Raw genomic sequence first — 19,710 nt, 5'->3', positions numbered from 1 at the left:
ACCTTCCTCATGTTTGGGAAAATGTACCAAAAATACCAGCAGAGAAATGTTACTGTATGAGTAGCGCACAGCTGTGTAAGGTGTCTGTAATAAGTGAAATCTATGTATATATTTTGTGGGTCACAGACACTCACCCAGTATGTATTCCACCGTAATCCAACAAGCAGATATACGGTACTGTATCAGATGTGTACAGCTGTATACGTTGTTGGTGAAACCGTCAATCTCCGTATATGTATTTACGGAATGTCACACACCCACGCTGACTCTGTGTAGATGTGACCGTAATAAGCACACCAGATATCTGACACTGTTTGAGAATCGGACTGCTCAATACGGTGTATAAAGAAATGAAAATGTCTGTATATGTATTTATGGAGTGTCACACACACACACACACACACACGCTGACTCTGTGTAGATGTGACTGTAATAAGAACACCAGATATCCGATACGGTTTGAGAATCAGACTGCTCAATACGGTGTATAGAGAAATGGAAATGTCCGTATATGTATTTATGGAGTGTCACACACGCTGACTCTGTGTAGATGTGACCGCAATAAGAACACCAGATATCCGATACTGTTTGATAATCAGACTGCTCAATATGGTGTATAGAGAAATGGAAGTGTCCGTATATGTATTTATGGAGTGTCATACACACACACGCCGACTCTGTGTAGCTGTGACTGTAATAAGAACACCAGATATCCGATACTGTTTGATAATCGGACACCTCTATATGGTGTATGTATGGAAAAATGTTAATCTCCGTGTATTTTTTTACGGAGTCACACACATATAGCATGTATTTGTCCGTGATACCAGCCAGTACACTGTAGTGTGTGAGGAGCGCACATCTCTATACGGTGTGTGAAAAAATTTACGCTCAGTATCTACTGTGCAGAAAAAAAGGAATAAAAGTATTTCTGCTTTTAAAAAAGCACTCTGCACAGCAGTGTGCAAACAGGAATGCAGCTATCAGGGAGCCTTAAAAGGCAGCCTAATCACCAACAGAGCTGCTGCACAAAAAAAGTGTGAAAAAATGAATGATTGGTAACTGTGCAGAAAAAATAAAAATATTTTTGCTTTTAAAAAAGCACTCTGCACAGTAGTGTGCAAACAGCAATGCAGCTATCAGGGAGCCTTATAAGGCAGCCTAATAACCAACAGAGCTGCTGCACACAAATATATCCTCCCCTGTCACTGCACACTATACTATTGTGTTGTACAGTGACATTCGCTATCAGCAGAAGCAAATTTTTTTTTTTTTGTGGCCTGCCTGAACACTCTCCTATTGAGAACGAGCAGCAGCAACCTCTCCCTATGCCAAGATCGGCAGAAGTAAGATGGCGGTCACGGCCTTTTATAGGCACTGTGACGCCACACAAAGCCAGCCAACCACTTGAATGCCCTTCTCTAACATGGTGGGGGCCACTGCCTATGTAATCGCGTTGCCCACAGTGTGCGTCCTTGATGATTGGATGAGAAAAGGCGCTAGAAGCATTGTGGGTAATGCGACTTTGGCGCTCAAGTCGGCGACCTCATGGCCGACCTCACGCTATGGTCGGGGTTCGATCGGCGAAACCCGACTTTAGCAAAGGTCGGCGGATTCTGAATTTAGCCACCCCTTTTCGCTCAACTCTATATATAATCAATATGGTTCATGTGATTCTGATATATATATAAAAAATCCATTTGAAAATGGGGTCCGCCGAACCTGCGCAGTAGCAGCTATTGGTGTATATAGAGGTGAACCGATAGCTGCTACTGCACATGCAGCGGTGGCACCATCTTGCTAGAGAAAAAAAAAAATTCTCCCCAAGATGGGGCTGCCGAGCCTGCACAGTAGCAGCTATCTGTGATCGCCAATAGCTGCTATTCGTGCAGGCGGTGCCATCTTGCTAAAGAAAAAAAATGTCCTCTTACAATTTGGCACCGCTGAGCCTGCACAGTAGCAGCTATCGGTGTATATAGAGGTGATCCAATAGCTGCTACTGTGCAGGCGGCGCCATCTTGCTAAAGAAAAAATTCCTCCCCAAGATGGGGCCACCGAGCCTGCACAGTAGCAGCTATCAGTGATTGCCAATAGCTGCTATTGGTGCATGCGGCAGTGGCACCATCTTGCTAGAGAAGAAAAAAATTTCCTCCTACAATTTGGTGCTGCAGAGCCTGTGCAGTAGCAGCTACTGCGCAGTCGGTGCCATTTGGAGGAGGAAAAACGGTAATTAGACCTACCAGTAACTGTTTCCAGGAATCCATCATGACAGCACCATGGAGGATGTCCTTCTTACCCTCAGTGGGACAGGAAACAACGAGAGGTTAAAAGGACCCTCCCCCACCACCCTTCAGTGATTTTTCAAAGTAACACCTCAGGATGGATGCAAAAATAAAATTTTATTTTCACATAAATGTCATACAAATGTTACGTCACATTAGCATGGCAAGTATAACAAGGGAGGGAACTACCCGTGCTGTCAGGATGGATTCATGGAAACACAATTACCGGTCGGTCTAATTACCGTTTTCCAGGTCATCCCCCTGACAGCACCATGGAGAAGTACCAAAGGATGAAAGTTTTTTTTTAGGGAGGGACCACTGCGTGAAGCACTTTTCTACCGAATGCTAACTGCGCTGATACCACATCCAACTTATAATGTTTGGAAAAGGTGCCAAGACTAGACCAGGATGCCGCTCTGCAGATCTGATCTGCCGAAGCCCCCCCTTTTTCCGCCCAAGAGGCGGCCATCGCCCTAGTTGAATGGGCCCTGAGACCTCCCGGGGGGCTCTTCCCCTGTGCGTTATAGGCTAGACCAATCATTGTTTTTATCCATCTAGCAATTGTGGATTTGGAAGCTTTCTTCCCCTTATTTGGTCCTGTATACTGGATAAACAAATTGTTATCCACTCTCCAAGGTTTAGTCGCCTCTAGGTATTTAAGAACCGATTCCCTAACGTCTAAGTTATGGTAGTTATGGTTCTTAGGGAGCTGGCAAAATGAGGGCAGGACCACTTCTTGATTCATGTTTGCTTCCGAAATAACCTTTTGGGAGGAAAGCTGGGTCAAGTTTTAAAACTATACTGTCGTCAAAGACCTGCATGTATGGGTTCTGAATGGACAGGGCCTGTAGTTCTCCCAGCCTCTTTGCTGATGTAATGGCCACTAAGAATGCAGTTCTGAGAGAGCTTACTGATCTCCATCTCCCCCGTTATCTCATATGGGTCGCTACATAATGCATTCAGAACTAGATTTAGGTCCCATGGCGGGACTGACCTGCGTATTAGTGGTTTCAGTCTCTGAACGGCCTTGGAGAACCTCGCTACCCAGGGATGGGAAGAGAGAGGGGAATCATAAAATACGCTGAGGGCTGCGATCTGCACTCTCAGTGTACTAGGTCTAAGCCCTTTTTTAAACCCTGAATGAAGGAAGTCAAGGATTCTGGGAATATTTGGATGGTCAGTATCCACTGTCGTCTCTCCACAGAAGTTGCAGAATCTCTTCCAGATTTTGCAGTAAACAGATGTCACTGGTTTCCTGCTTGCTTGGAGTATCGAGATAACCTCATCCGACAACCCCCTGGATCTCAGGACCTGCCTTTCAGGATCCATGCTGATAACCGGAGGGATTCTGGCCTCTGATGAAGAACCAGCCCGATGTAGGAGGTCCCTCCTCCTTGGTAGTAGAAAGGGATCGTCTTCTGCCATCTTCTTTAGCAGTGGAAACCAGCTTCTTCCTGGCCAGAATGGTACCACTATGATCACTGTTGCTCCCTCGTCGCTTATTTTGCTACTGGGCACTCCCGAGGGTTCAGGGAGTAGAAGGATTTCACCTTTGTGTTCTGTCGGGTCGCGAACAGATCCACATCCGGTCTTCCCCAGCGACGGCATATGTCAAATACCTCGCTGTTCAACTCCCACTCTGTCGCGCCGATTTCCTTCCTGCTGAGGAAGTCTGCGACCTGATTCTTGATACCTTCTAGATGCACCGCCGAGATGGACTGGCCCATACTTCTGCCCATGTGAAGATCCGTTCCACTAGCCGCTGTAATGCTGGGTGCCTTGGGCCTCCTTGATGGCAGAGGAAGGACACTGCTGTTACGTTGTCCGATAGGATCTTTACGTGTTTGTTCTTTAACCTGGACCTGGCCTGGACTAGGACCTTCCATACCGCGTGAAGCTCCCTGAAGTTCGAGGATTGTCTGCCTTCTTCCGGACTCCAGAGCCCCTGGAAGCATCTTCCCTGCACATGTCCGCCCCATCCTTGTTGGCTTGCGTCTGTGGTAACGGTGACGCACGGGGCCTGGATCCATGATACGCCTGATCGGAGATTTGTGGGAATGGTCCACCAGTGTTGGGATCTTCTTACTCGAGGGGACAGCTGTATCCTTCCATCCAGTGACCACTGCTCTCTGTCCCAAGCTGCTAGGACCGCCTGTTGTAGGTCCCAAGTATGGAACTGGCTCCATTTTACGCAGGGTATGCAGGATGTCATCAGCCCCAGAACTTTCATTGCATCCCTGATGGAGGTTCGGTTCCTTGAATATAGACTAATCTTTTCCCTTATGTTCGTTATTTTTTCTTCTGGTAGGTAGGACATTCTTGCGTTGGAGTCTAGCATGACCCCCAAGAATTTTATCCTTGGTTTGGGAACCAAGTCTGATTTTTCCCAGTTTATAATCCATCCGAGCTTCTGCAGCGTGGAGCCTACAGACTGACAGTCGACTCTGAGTTGCTCTATTGAATCTGCCACTACCAAGAAGTCATCTAGATAGGGGATCACCGTGATATATCTCTCTTAGGTAGGCTACTACCACTATTATAAGCTTGAAGATCCTGGGGGCTGATGCTAGGCCGAAGGGGAGGCAACAGAATGGATGATATATCCTGCCTTCTCTTTCTGCCGCGAACCTTAGGTATCTCTGATGGTCTGGATGAATCGGAACGTGGTAATATGCACTTTTTAAGTCTAAAGTGCACATTACCACATCCTTGCCTAAGAGGGGTATTGTGGATCTTATAGACTCCATCTTGAAATTTTTGTATCTCAACCATCTGTTCAAGGGCTTGAGATCTATTATCGTCCTTGATTCCCCTGAAGGTTTTTTTGAAAAGAGGCTTGAGTAATGACCCCTGCCCTCTTCTTGAATAGGAACTGGACTGATTGCTGCCATTTTTAGGAGGTCCTGAATGTCTGATCAAATGAGGGAGGCTGAAGATGTAGGGGAACTGGTTACGAGGAATCTTTCTGGTGGACGGTCCTCGAACTCTATCCGGTACCCCTGGGCAATAACCTGAAGAATCCACGAATTTGTGGAAATCTTTTGCCAACTCTCCAGGAGCCTGGTCAGCCGTCCCCCCCCCCCACCTTGATGGCGTCATTTTTTCTGTGAGCCTGATCCTGAGAAGATAGAATCTCTATTCCTTCCTCTGCTTTCTCCCCCCCTTGGGATAGCTCCCTCTTCCCAACTTCCCTTTCCCCCTATAGTCTGATCTCTGGTTATAGCGGGGCCTCCGAAAGGGCTGGTATTTTTTTTGCTTTTCCTCGGGAAACCCTTTCTTCTCATCTGAGGCCATCTCTAGAATGTTGTCTAGGACAGGCTCGAATATCTTTTCCCCTGAGAAAGTGATGGAACAGAGCTTGTTCTTTGATGGAGTGTCCCCCGACCAGCTTTTTAGCCAAATGGCTCTTAGAGCTGCGTTGGACAGGGATTGATTTCTGACTGCGAACCGCACTGACTCCGCTGATGCATCAGCCAGGAATCCCATAGATAATTTTAACAGGGGGAGGGATTTTTAGAATCGGTTCCCTAGGGGTCTTAGTTGTTAAATGCTCCTCTAAGTCATCTACCCACAGGTGCATGGAGCGTGCTTACCGATGTCGCTGCGATATTAGCGCGCATTATGGCTGCCGAGGCTTCCCGTGTTTTCTTCAGGAGTCCTTCGGCTTTCCGGTCCATAGGCTCCTTCAGGTTAGAGTTCTCGAAAGGAATAGCCGTTCTCTTAGAGACCTTCGCCACCGGGATGTCTATCCTAGGGACCTCTTCCCATATCTCGACCTCCTCCGTGCCAAATGGTAGTCGTAGCCTAAAGTCTCTGGGGATCGTGAGTCTCTTTTCTACCTTCTTCTTCCAGAATCATGGACCGAATATGAGGGTTTACGGGAAAACCATAGATGTCTGTGAACGCAGCCCGCCAAACATCTCATCACGCATGGAGGGTTTTAGGCGGCTCCTCTATCTGCATGGTGTGCCTTATTGCCCCAAGAAGCTCCTCAGTGTCAGCTGAGGAAAATAAATATCTTTTCCCTCTCTCTGGAGGATCCATATTTGACCCTCCTTCCTCCGGGTCAGATACGGAAAGGTCCTCTTCGGAAGATGTATCCGACTCCCTTGGTCTCTTTCGGGATCCATGGGTGTCTGCCGGGATGCATACGAGATCCACCACTGAAGCCTTATGATGGATCTCATGTTTGACATAAGGGGAGCTTGTTCTTCCTCTATGATCTGGCCAGTGCATGCCTTACAGAGGGGTTTGTGCCAGGTGTCTGATAGTTTTTTTTACTGCAGACCGGGCACTTTTTTACTTTTCCCCGGCTTCTTTTCATCCTTTTTTCCCCCCCCTAGAAAACACAATGTATATGCCCTGTGGATTCTAGTGTGTATGTCCCTGGCCCTAGGCTCCTTCCCTCTGCAGGGAACTGCTGTCTGGTACTCACATGCCCCTGGCTCTTGGAGTTCATTTCTGCTCCCTCATCCATGCTGGGACCAAGAAAAACCCCATGTCTGAGCCTGCAGCCAAGACCCTGGATCCCCATTACCTCTTATATCCTGGTGATTGCTTTCCTCTGTGAACGCTGTGCTGCCGGCCTCACTCCGGAAGTTCCCTCTCCCCCGGGGAGAGTGACGCTGCCTCTGACCCAGAAGTGAAGCGTGACGTGGCCTGGAGCCGGAGCTGGTCACACTGAGACGCTCCCGGTAACGCTGTCTCCCCCGGGACCCGCTTGATGGACCCTGCTGCCGGTACTCAGAAGCGGACGCGGGCCTGGAGGCGTCTGAGGCAAGCATGTTAGGTCGAGAGCCCCCGTCAGAGGGAAGCGACCCCTTCCTCAGGAGCAGCGCTGCACTGAGGTAAGCTGAGGGACCCTCTGGCTGGGTGTCAGCTGCAGACTCGACGTGGTGGGAAGGGTAAGGCTGGGCCCCCCGATCCTCACCATCTGCTTGGAGCGGCCAGAGTTTCTCTCATCGATCCTATCCACAGAGGGACAGAAAAAAAAACACACTGAAGGGTGGTGGGGGAGGGTCCTTTTAACCTCTCGTTGTTTCCTGTCCCACTGAGGGTAAGAAGGACATCCTCCATGGTGCTGTCAGGGGGATCACCTGGAATTTTTTTTTCTCTAGCAAGATGGTGCCACTGCCGCATGCACAGAAGCAGCCATCAGATCACCTCTATATACACCAATAGCTGCTACTGCACAGCCGCAGCAGGTACCATTTTCCAACTTTTTTTTTTTTTTTAAAGATCAGGATAACCTCAACCATAATCATTATATGCACATTACACATGAGATTATGCTGCAGTGCAGGTGCCACCACCTGAATGCAGAAGTCTTTTGTTTTTTTTAGTATGTATAAAACTTCATTATGTAAACTAGGGGTCAGGGTCAGTGAGGGATCAGTGACCTGTCAGCAGTCTGCATTATGAATCAGAGCACCACATGAAAAACTAAAAATAAAGATTAAACAACCACAAGACGGATTTCATCAACTATGGTATCATTTTACTCAGTATAATGGCGCTGACCTGACACTGACATCAGGATTTGCTGCAGATTGAACGCTGCGTACAGCCGCAGCATTCAATCCGCAGCGTCCAGATGTTACAGCATAGTGGAGGGGATTTTATGAAATCCCATCTCCACTATGCGTACAAAGACGCGGGTGACACACCCACGAAACCGGACATGCGGCGCATCTTTATAGACTGCAGCATGTCTATTTATCTTGTGAAGATGCACATTCTGCGCAAGATAAATAGCCCAGTCTATGGATAGGATGCGGTGATTCCGCATGGTTCAATGAAAACACCGCGCGTAAAAAAGGGGGCAGCGCTTTGGGCAGAGCAGGCTTTCTGCTGCATCCAAAGCGCTGCTACTACGCAGCACGGAAACATACCTAATGGAGCTCTTTCCAGGGGTGCAATCATGGGTGATGGCATAAAAGATGATTTGCAGAGTTAATTCATGCCAATTATAGCTAACTCTACATAAATAGCAAAAGGCACATATCTTCCCTGATAAGAGGGGTACTAATGCACTATTGCACACCCCCACATTCCTCTTCTGGGTCATTGTAGACTGTAGAGGGGAAATGTGATTCTTTTGTGAGGTCATTTGAAGCTTTACCCTCACAGTCATTTGTTCATTTACGTTTTCCTGCTACTATCTGACTTCCATGGGGATGGAGGGGATTTATGCATTTTTCTGCTGAGGATTTTCCGACTGGCATTACTGCACACACTACAGTGCACATTCCACTGAAATCAATGGCGAAAGGAATACATGTAGATTTAGTCAAGGAATACACATCAGAATCGGCATAAAAGTTCCTGTGTGTGAACACAGCCTTATATACAAATAGTTTGTGCATGGTTTGTATTTCTTCACAATCATTTTGCAGATGCCCTCATTTTTATTCAGACAATTTACAGTTCATAAAGTCCAAAGATAAAAATAAGATTAATGTTAGAGCAAAACAAAAACACTTGTGTGAAGAATAGATTTATTTTAGATTTTTTTAAAAGATTTAAATGATATATAAAATGTATACATTTTATTTCATCTTCTCCAGCAACATAAAACAATTTAAACATCTTATTTGTTCGTGCCTTGTAAGTATTGTATCTATAAGATACACTACAGAGTAAAAATGTATAGGACCTTATTACTCATTCTTTACTTAAAACCTGCATATAGTACCTTTATAAAAAAAAAAAAAAAAAGCTCCTGGAGACTCTCTAAACATCGGGAAAAATTATATTACAATTCATTGGCCATGTTGCATTGCATTGTCTCAATTTACAACCACATAAGTAATTCATTAAAACAGTTACCACATGACAATAAAGATCTCTGTACAGACATTTAAATACATTGAAAAATTAAGATATTTTATACATTCTCATTTGATATACATGTTGTACAGTTTGAGGTCTTTGGAAGAAAACTTCAGAAGCAGACATATTATACTAAAAAAGCACTTATCTTTACAAGGCAACTTGAAGGGACACTTTCCCATTGTTCTAGAATACAATTATCTGCAGATCATGGCTTTACTAAAATGCTAAAATTGAAATATATAAAATATAACCACTGTACAGTTAAAACTCAAGGTCACCATTTTATGTTTGTTACCAACACATTGCCCTGTGATTTAGCCATAGGCAGGTGTTCCATGGGGAAAACCCAGGCGAAGGCCATCTTGTACTTCTCAGGCCATTATAACAAGGCAATCTCAAATTGCACTTTACCCAAAACTTGGATATGCAGAGAGTTAAACTAGAGTTAAACTAAATCAATTGTCAGGACCTGGTCCATTGTCAGCATCAATAACCTCTGCCCAAGAGCAACAGCCTTTTATATGACGCCATCTGCACCTCTAGTTTTCAATAGTCGCCCAGTGCGACACACATGCGACGTCATGCTAGGCTGGCTTATCGATAGAAGAGCCATGGCTGTAGTTAAATAAGGGGCAGTACTCAAGATTGCGCTCCAAGGGCCACACATTACTAACGTGGCCAATGGACTGGGTCATCCAAATTGATCTGCACCAACTCTGCTCATTAACACCTGAGTATGGAAATTCTATTTGTCAATTTCATTTTTTTTTCTAACAAAGATGGCATTTGTGCCCAAAACAGATCCGTTTTTACTGATGCAAAGGGACATCATTCATTATTATGCCTGCCTGGATTCTGTGGTGTCAGTTTTAAGAACAGAAGAAAAAGTGCATCATGCGGAACTTTTTTCCTCCAGTCTCTAAAAAAAAAAAAAAAAAAAAAAAAAGGAAACAACGGGACCTGAAAGGACATTATAATAATTCAATGGAGACTCTCTGCTTTCATTTCATGAGTCATGCAACATATACATGTTGGGCATGAATTCTGTATCTGTTGTTAAAACGGAGCAGACAGTTGTAATTCCCGAACGCAGGTGTGTACAGAGCCTTAGGCCCAAGGCAGGACCTTTTAAGGTCACTCACATTATAAAATACAAAGACCTACAAATAAAATAGAGACTCCTAGCAGCATACACACATGTGCAATATCCATCTCATTCAGGGGAGTTTGAAAATTGTTCACTGTATCTACAGTTCTCAGCTACAGCATTAAACGGATGGAGGTTTTTGACTCTTTGGTGGGATCATCGGGATCTGTTGAGGATTCTGTAGGCTCATCCTGCGGAAATATCACTTTGTCCGGCGTGTAGTCATTCCTCCTCAGGTCTATGAACATAAAAAAGGAGAGCGAGTCAGCACTAAGTACCAGCATCAGAAAGGCTTCTGCATGAAACCTATGAACAAGTTTAGAAAGTAGAGCTCCGATCTGGAGTGCAGTCTCCCCAAATTCGTAAAATGGTTTGTCCCAGGTTCAGACTTCTCAATGTCACAGAAAGTCGGACACATGGCGCCCCCTGCAGGAGAGCACACAAACTGCGTGTGCAGCAACAACTTTCTCGGACCTGGTCCATCATTGGGCAAATATGAGTCTGGTGGTCAATTTGTATAGATGCAAACAAGGAGTTCCGATAAAAAGAGGAAGGATTTCATGAGATTTCTTGCATTGTGCTCTCCAATAGTGAAGAACATCACTGAAGACTATGAGACAGGTTACATACTTCATTTGCACCAGATCAGACTTACTGGTATTAGAACATATTCTAGATGTATTAGGGATGTTTACACTGAGAAGCACAACTACATATGTAATAAATCTGCCATAACCATGTTCCAAATAGTTGCTATATATTGTGTAGTTTACCTGGAAGTTTAAGCTTCCTGCAGATTGAATTGCAGTGGTGTTTAGAGCGGAAATTTTTAATGGCATCATCTCCTAAATTGGCAGGTCCGAATACCATATCTGCCGACCTACAGAAATATACTCGTGTCAGTACTACCTGTTTATTACACAGATGACATTGTTAAACAACGCAACATCTAAAACTCACCAGAGATTTACAAATGAACATAAAATCTCCAAAATGTAAAATATCAAAGGGAATAATAACTTGCCTTTTTTCTCCAGATTTTATAACTGATGGATCGGTAAGGTTTTCTCCAACACCTGCAAACAAATAAAGAGTCACTAAAATCCACTACAAGGCTGTCCAGAAGAGAACCCTTGTAGTCATCTTTGGACTGCAAAGAAAATAGCGCTTCAATAATAGATTTAGCATCTATGACTTTGATTCCACATGACCTCAAAGTTCATTTTCAAAATTCAAAGATCATATGAAAATATTACAATAACTGAAAAATTGGTTTTAAAAAAGCATTTTTGACCCTTTACATAATCATATAAAGTCTCACCTTGTAAATCTAGAACCAAAAGCTCTCCTCGTGTGTATTCAAAGGTCCAGTGACTAAAAGCCAGCATGGTTTCTTCCAACATATTGGTCGGGACGCGCTCATCCCCATTGTTGTTGTTGTATTTTCGGAACTCGCCATTCATACACTCCTCAATTGCGAACCATTGCCCAGCCGAGTGACAATACAACAAAAAGACTTCTAGAAATCTGAAAGAAGCACAAACCTCCATTAAAGGAAGCTTGCAGAGAGCTACAATAACTCAACGTAATCCATTCTCATGTGAGTACCGCTAAATTTATGTTGAGCTACGCAGACAGAACCATCAGCCACGGCAAATGCATCGCGTCTACTTGGCTGCCTGCCACAGCGGACAGCAGTCCCACAAAAAGGCAGGTTGCCATGTAGAAAGCAAACAACTTTATTAACTCCTTTTAACACCACGCAATTTTTATTATGCGATTTGGTTTATTTTCCTCCTTTCTTCCGACAGCCATAATTGAGAGCTAGTTGTAGTTTTGAATTAAACCATTTATTTTAAACTGCAATGCACTGAAGACCTGGAAAAATTTTCTAGGCATGGTGGAACTGAAGAAACACAATGTAGTTTTATTTAAAAAAAAAAAACAAAAAAAAACAAAACACAATTTTGCTAACTTTATTCTATGGATCAAAACCGTTATGGTGATGCCAAATTCAGATCCTTTTTTTTTTTTTTAGTTTTTCGGTCCATAGAGCATTAAGGTTTACTTTGGTGTCACAAATTAGTTTTTGCCAATACTACTTTGTTATCCATATGGCTTTCTGATCTCTTAATTCCATTTTCTTTTTGGATGTGAACTATAAGGGTAAGTGCACAGTCAGTAAACGCTGCGGGTTAAATGCTGTGTACTTGCGCAGCAGCCAGATGTTACAACATAGTGGATGGGATTTCAAGGCTCACCCGCAGAGACAAACAAGTGGCGCATCTTTCCAGACCGCATGTCAATTTATCTTGCAGAGACACGTGTCTCCGCAAGATAAATTTCACCAGTACAATGTACTAGACGCAGAGAATCCGCACAGTTCAGGGAACACATGGAGATTCACCTGCGTTCAATAGACGGTAGCGGTTTGGCCGCAGCAGACATGTTTTGCGTCCAAAGGCTGAGACTTACTGAAAGTGGTTGGTTTAGATAGAGAGATATAGATATATAGAGAGCTTTACATTCATAGTTAAAGATAATAAAAATATATACAAACTTTTTCCTCATGCTTTTCATCAGTCCCCCTAGGTCGCAGGGTTACGTCTCCACTTGATTGACTACTCAATACACTGTAATGCTGTGGTATTGCAGTGCACTGTGTAATTACTGGTCTATGGAGTGCAGCCAGACACTGCTTCTTAGGTGTGACACCTTAGCGGATGAGGAAGGCTTCAGAAGGCCCCTGACTACCATGATTACCATTCAGCACACTGCAGTTTGACTGCATAGGGATTTAAAGGGCTTGAAAGTGATAGCCGACAAGTAGTTCTATATTAAGTATCGGTGCCATGTTTGAAGCAGCATATAAGAGCCAAAACTTTTGATATCAGACTCGCAGTAGTAACTCTAATGCCAGCTATGCAACACAGCTGGCACCCGCACTGCATGGAGTAGGCTCAGCTATAGCAACAATGGTGCACTTCTATGTATGTATAGCAGCAGTCACTAAAGGGTTAAAGAGAGCCTGCCACCACTAACATGTATGTTTTAATTCCCCATGAATTATGGAGCATCTTTTCTTATAAATCGATATTGTATAGTTCCTCTAACATTCCTTCTACAAATTAATAAAATTGAAAGATGGGCGTTACCATGCCCAACGTCAAAAGGGCGTTTCCCCCTCTCCCACCCCGACACTCAGCCCAAGACTCTCTTCACCCAATAGACCCATATTCTGCTCCCCCTTCCCACCAGATCACTTTCATTCTCTTTATGCCACTTTTAAAGACTCATAAATTTGTCCCAAGACATAACTGAATATCCCACAAAGTGCACTCCAATATCCAATATAATAGATGTGAGGACCAGTACCTTGGAGAGTACGGGATGGACTTGGGTTTCATTGCATTAAAGGCAAACGTCATTTTCTGTGCCGCTCTCTGCTGCTGGATTTCCTAAACCAAAATAAAAGTAGATCATAATTTTGTGAAGCACACACACAATACATCTGATGTTACTGAAGGCTTACATTAGCACTGGACACCCATCCTACTTCTAGGTTTTCCCATGGACAATTCTCTATTATAAATTGTGACCAGCAGCCATTGTGGATTTTCAGGAGAAAGCTGTGCAGATAGAGTAGAGCAGATCTTGGACACCTGCAAGCCTCATGGCTGATGTAGGAAGGCTAAGCAAGGGTGGAGAAGGATTTTTGGTGGGACAGAATGTATTCAAGATCAAACCTGTGCTTTAAGAAAATATCATCATAATGTCTACATGCTGGAAAATACACTTTTTGTAAATTAAAATTGAGGTACTCACTTTAAGGCAGAGATGAAGCACCGTGTCTTCCTTGTATACCCCTGACCATGTATCTATCACCTCAGGGAGGAAAGATTTGATGATGTAGAGGTGCCCAGCCTTGAGGATGTCATTTTCTGACCAAGTACACGCCACTTTCACAGCTTTTCTCAATCCTCCTCCCATCTCTTCCTCGCGAAACTCTATCTTGCCACACAGACCCCTCTGTGACCAGGAGGACATACTGTTATTTAGGATGCTGGGAGAACTCTCCTCCAGGCGATACACAGTGACCAGCTCTCCTGTAAGAAAGGGAAAATATTCCAATACATCTGGCCACAGGATAACACAAACCAAAGCACTGAAGCGACAGCCATTCAGTAGTGTGACAAGTCAGCTGTAATGTTGGGTTGTGTTATGTTAGGTTGTTGACAGCTTTGGTATCCGTCTATATGGATATTTGGGTGCACAATCTTTGTTAAGGGACTAATCTATACACAATTATTTTCCATTTAGAAGCTTAGCAGTGCTTTAAGACAATGTTCTGGGACCTGTAGTCCCTCTCTACTTAGGATAAGATATTTGACAGTACACTTAGTTCCCTCTTACTCGTACTCAACCTATTACAGTTTCTGAGTCCTTCTTGTTGATTCGGTGTCTCTGCAGGGATTCTACTTGTCTGCCTGGGCTACATAGAGATCCTTTTACCTTATTCTTCTCTTGGATTCAGATTTCAATAAGAATATGTGAATTTACCACTCTTAGTTTTTCTGTCATTTTCTGATATTATAGAAGTGTTAAAATTAGTGAGTGTCTATATTTTGTGGTTTTATTGGAGGACCCTTTTTGGTTTTCTGCTGGGTGTTTTATGAAGCCATACATAAGAGTTCTCAGTCACATTATGCCAAGAACCTTAATGTGAAAGTTGGTCTTTTCCTGGGCAATGTAGGTAAAATATTTCCATTAGTAAAGCTTGATTCACATATCCATGTGTCCATGATTCAAAAGTCCAGCCGTGAGCCTCCTGACTGGAGCTCAGCAGCCTCATTGGCATTCGAGACTTAATGGCTGTGTCAATCTGCCATAAGACCTCAAACGTCTTGTTTTTCTTCCTGCATACGTGGAAAAAAAAAAAAAATGTTTAAAAAAAATAAATATGGACCGGTTTTTCACCAGTATGCTGGATCAAAGGGAGAGGGGATGTATTGTTGTCTTGAGCCCTTTTTGATCTTGAACCATCCTTTTGTTGCCATATGTGGCTCACGCTTTTGCTTTTTGATCATCATTGTAGACTGACCTGACTAATCGTGTGTTGGCACTTCTACCACAATCAGTGCTTCCCAAAGTTCATCTTGTTCATCATAGTCAGAAGCCTTGGAATAATCAATGAAGCAGAGTTTTGTGGTCCACACTAGTATTCACTATGATCCACCTCACATTTGCGATGTGACCATGGAACCCACCTACCCATTATAATGTTAAAAACGGGCAACACAAAGACTGCTCTTGGATGACCATAACTGAACCATAGGTGTATGGGCGATCTCACGAACATGTCTGATTTTTTGGGAAATACATGGCCAGCAAAAAAAAAAGAAATACGTGAACAGTCTCACAGATTAAATTGTGTCTATTTTCTATCTGTAAATACATCAACAGAAAAATGGATGCCTGAATAAGACCTCAGTAAGGAAAAGAGAAGCCTTCATCTCATGCTAGATGTTCCATGCTATTCTACATGTCTGGCATATACAATGCTCAAAAAAAAAAAATAAAGGGAACACTTAAACCACAGAATATAACTCCAAGCAAATCAAACTTCTGTGAAATCAAACTATCCACTTAGGAAGCAACACTGATTGACAATCAATTTCACATGCTGTTGTGCAAATGGAATACACAACAGATGGAAATTTTTAGTAATTATCAAGACACCCTCAATAAAGGAGTGGTTCCTCAGGTGGGGACCACAGACCACATCTCAGTACTAATGCTTTCTGGCTGATGTTTTGGTCACTTTTGAATGTTGGTTGTGCTTTCACACTCGTGGTAGCATGAGAAGGACTCTACAACCCACACAAGTGGCTCAGGTAGTGCAGCTCATCCAGGATGGCACATCAATGCGAGCTGTGGCAAGAAGGTTTGCTGTGTCTGTCAGCGTAGTGTCCAGAGGCGCTACCAGGAGACAGGCCAGTACACCAGAAGACGTGGAGTGGGCCGTAGGAGGGCAATAACCCAGCAGCAGGACCGCTACCTCAGCCTTTGTGCAAGGAGGAACAGGAGGAACACTGCCAGAGCCCTACAAAATGACCTCCAGCAGGCACAAATATGCAATATGTCTGCACAAATGGTCTGAAGGCCCAACGTCCACAGATGGGGGTTGTGCTCACTGCCCAACACCGTGCAGGACGCTTAGAATTTGCAACAGAACACGAGGATTGGTAAATTTGCCACTGGCGCCCTGTGCTCTTCACAGATGAAAGCATGTGACAAACGTGACAGAGTCTGGAGACGCCATGGAGAGCGATCTGCTGCCTGCAACATCTTTCAGCATGACCGGTTTGGCAGTGGGTCAGTAATGGTGTGGGATGGTATTTTTTTGGAGGGCCACACAGCCCTCTATGTGCTCACCAGAGGTAGCCTGACTGCCATCAGGAGCATGCCCAGGCGTTGTAAGGTCATACAGGCACATGGAGGCCACACACAATATTGAGCATCATTTTGACTTGTTTTAAGGACATTACATTCCACTTTAATTTTGTGTGTAACTCCAAATCCAGGCCTCCATTGGTTAATAAATTTGATTTCCATTGATGATTTTTGTGTGATTTTGTTGTCAGCACATTCAACTTTGTACAGAACAAAGTATTCAGTGAGAATATTTCATTCATTCAGATCTAGGATGTGTTATTTGAGTGTACCCTTTATTTTTTTGAGCAGTGTAGTTTGTTCCTGAAAGCTTTTTTTTGCGTGTTCATAAAAAGATTGATCACTGCGGAATTAATGTTTTTATTTGGTCCTCGTATTTTATCAACTCTATCATAAACCACAAAACAGTCGCACATATGCTTTCATAGTATAAGGCAAAGCTGAAAAGTCCATTATTTGTGTATCTCATATTGGCGGACAAAATGGATCAGTAATAGTGATGAGCGAATGTGCTCGGTTAAGGTGTTATCTGAGTACGCTCCAGTGCGAACAGAGTGACTTCAGCATGCTCAAAAAATATGTAAGATTCACCGCAGCTGCTACATAGCTGCGACACATGCAGGGATTACCTGTCTGTTAGGCCATCCCTGCATGTCTTGCAACTGTTTGAACAGAAATGAGACATGCTGCTGTGGGGACTTGAACATATTTTTCGAGCATGCTGAAGTCACGCAGTTAGCACACGAGCGTGCACTGATAACACCATATCAGAGCACGTTCGCTTATCACTAATGAGTAACAATAAGAAAGCTATGTGTGCACGGCAACAGGAAGTCATTTACAAGACTGATTTTCTTCCTTTTGTTGTAACAGGATTCTGCCACTAGTTGGCAGCGACATCTCACCTTTTGGAGGAACCGGGGTGAAGGGAATACTCTGGGCCAGTCGCATCAAGTTGTTTCGTTCAACAGCTGCACAAGAAGACATGTTTTAGGAAATCAAACGTCTACATCACAGATACATTGCTTTCCGATACAGACCAGGAACTGACCTGAGTAGCAATAATTGATGTCCACTATTGGTTTGAAAGGCGAGCCAATACCTAAAATGAAAAAAAATGTATATTTTCAACACAGAGTATTATATCATCTACATGTATCCATGTTTTATAAAGAGACACTCACCATTCAAAGTATCTTCTGCCGTAGGCCTGTAAAGAGAAGACATCAATATGACAAGGTGGAAATGAAAGTCATGTAAACAAAAAAAAAACACTTTGGACAATAAAAACAAAAACATTTATTCTCAACCTGGAAGAAATCTCCATAGGAAGCTAAGCTCATTAACCTCTTCCTGAGTGTCAGTTTTCTATTTTGTGCTTTTATCTTTTCCTCACTTTCTTACAAGAAACATAACACCTTTATTTTAACATCACAATAACTGTACGAGGACTAGCTTTTTGTGGGAAGGGTTGTAGTATTGAATGACACCATTTATTTTACCATAAAATGGGAAAAAATACATGTGCAATTAAATTTGGGTAGCACGGTGGCTCAGTGGTTGGCAAAGACAACATCTGCAAGGAGTTTGTATGTGCTCCCTGTGCTTGCGTGGGTTTCCTCCGGGTTCTCCGGTTTCCTCCCATACTCCAAAGACATACTGATAGGGAATTTAGATTGTGAGCCCCATCGGGGACAGTGATGATAATGTCTGTAATGCGATGTGGAATTAATGGCGCTATATAAATAAGTAGAAAAAACAATTTGGGGTAAAAAAACAATATAATTTCACCATCGTTTTTGAGGTTTGTTTAATAAAAATGACTTAAAATGCCAAACTTGAAAATTTTATTTATAATTCTTAAATGTTCTAAGTTTGCAGAGAAAAAACAAAATAAATTAGTTTGTAAGACCCATAACCTTCGTATTTTTCCAGCATTTATTTTTCTGGCAACCATTTTGTGGTAGATGCAATGTTTTGATCGCTTATTATTGCGGGTTTTGGTGGAAAAAATACAATTCTGAATTTTACATTTTTTTTGCTCCTCAACCACACAATTTATATTATTTTCTTTACATTGTTAAAAACTTTTTACTTAATCACAATTTTTTTTTGTCCTCTGAAGAGAAATTAATCTGTCGATATATATTGTAATACTGTAGTATTGCAGTATATGGCACAAGCCCAGCCATAGGCTGGTCTTCACAGGATTATGGCGATGGCAGGCATGGGGGTCTTCAGCGTGCCCCCTTTGACTGCCAATGCAACCAAAGACGGAAGGGCAATGGGTGGCTGAAAAAGCTCTTTAAATGCAGCTCAGGCCACTGCTGCTAAAGACAGGTGCTGGCTGTATAACACAATCAGCATCTGCCAGGTATGATGCAGTCTCAGCTTCTGAGCCCGCATCATATACCGAGACCTAATACTGGACATAAGTACATCCAATGTTGGAAGGGGGTAATTAAAAGGTGACTTTTTGGGGGATGAAAGTAACAGCTAGCCTATTAAAAAAAAAAAAGTAAAAAATACAAACTGACACTTTACAGCATATACAGTTAGGTCCATATATATTTGGACAGAGAAACATTTTTCTAGTTTTGGTCCTAAACATTACCACAATGAATTTTAAACAAAACAATTCAGATGCAGTTCAGATTTTCAGCTTTCATTTGAGGGTATCCACATTAAAATTGGACGAAGGGTTTAGGAGTTTCATCTCCTTAACATGTGCCACCCTGATGTTAAAGGGACCAAAAGTAATTGGACAATTGACTCCAAGGCTATTTCATGGATAGGTATGGGCAATCCCTTCGTTATAATAAATTGAAACCAGGAGGGCACCACTAGATAAAAATAGGGGATACACCTGTAATCAGTAAAGACAAAACTGTGAAATAGGTAGAAAAAGCTACTGATCACAAACACAGGGATCACCACAACAATTACAATTTTTATTGCAGACAAAACAACACCATAGATAAAACATTAGAAAGT

At 43.1% G+C, this 19,710-nt stretch overlaps 1 protein-coding gene across 3 annotated transcripts in view; it reads right to left on the bottom strand.

The window, feature by feature from the left end:
* Positions 1 to 8,762: 8,762 nt before the first annotated feature.
* LOC141084081 (transient receptor potential cation channel subfamily M member 7-like) overlaps positions 8,763 to 19,710 on the bottom strand; it is a 166,054-nt gene continuing 155,106 nt past the window's right edge. For all 3 annotated transcript variants that reach the window (XM_073568497.1, XM_073568498.1, XM_073568499.1), the window contains 9 exons: positions 17,901 to 17,926; positions 17,768 to 17,818; positions 17,622 to 17,687; positions 14,089 to 14,369; positions 13,639 to 13,721; positions 11,585 to 11,790; positions 11,288 to 11,339; positions 11,037 to 11,143; positions 8,763 to 10,501 (listed from right to left, as the gene is read on the bottom strand). In XM_073568497.1, the coding sequence (XP_073424598.1) occupies positions 10,377 to 10,501; positions 11,037 to 11,143; positions 11,288 to 11,339; positions 11,585 to 11,790; positions 13,639 to 13,721; positions 14,089 to 14,369; positions 17,622 to 17,687; positions 17,768 to 17,818; positions 17,901 to 17,926 (997 nt within the window). In that variant the 3' untranslated portion in view covers positions 8,763 to 10,376. The remainder of the gene's footprint in view (positions 10,502 to 11,036; positions 11,144 to 11,287; positions 11,340 to 11,584; positions 11,791 to 13,638; positions 13,722 to 14,088; positions 14,370 to 17,621; positions 17,688 to 17,767; positions 17,819 to 17,900; positions 17,927 to 19,710) is intronic.

This window comes from Dendrobates tinctorius, unplaced genomic scaffold (assembly GCF_039654945.1).
Source record: "Dendrobates tinctorius isolate UK_male_01 unplaced genomic scaffold, ASM3965494v1 ptg000022l, whole genome shotgun sequence".
NCBI classification, from domain to species: Eukaryota; Metazoa; Chordata; class Amphibia; order Anura; family Dendrobatidae; genus Dendrobates; species Dendrobates tinctorius.
The sequence above is the reverse complement of the archived record's forward strand: the minus strand, read 5'-3'. Positions and strand labels throughout refer to the sequence as shown.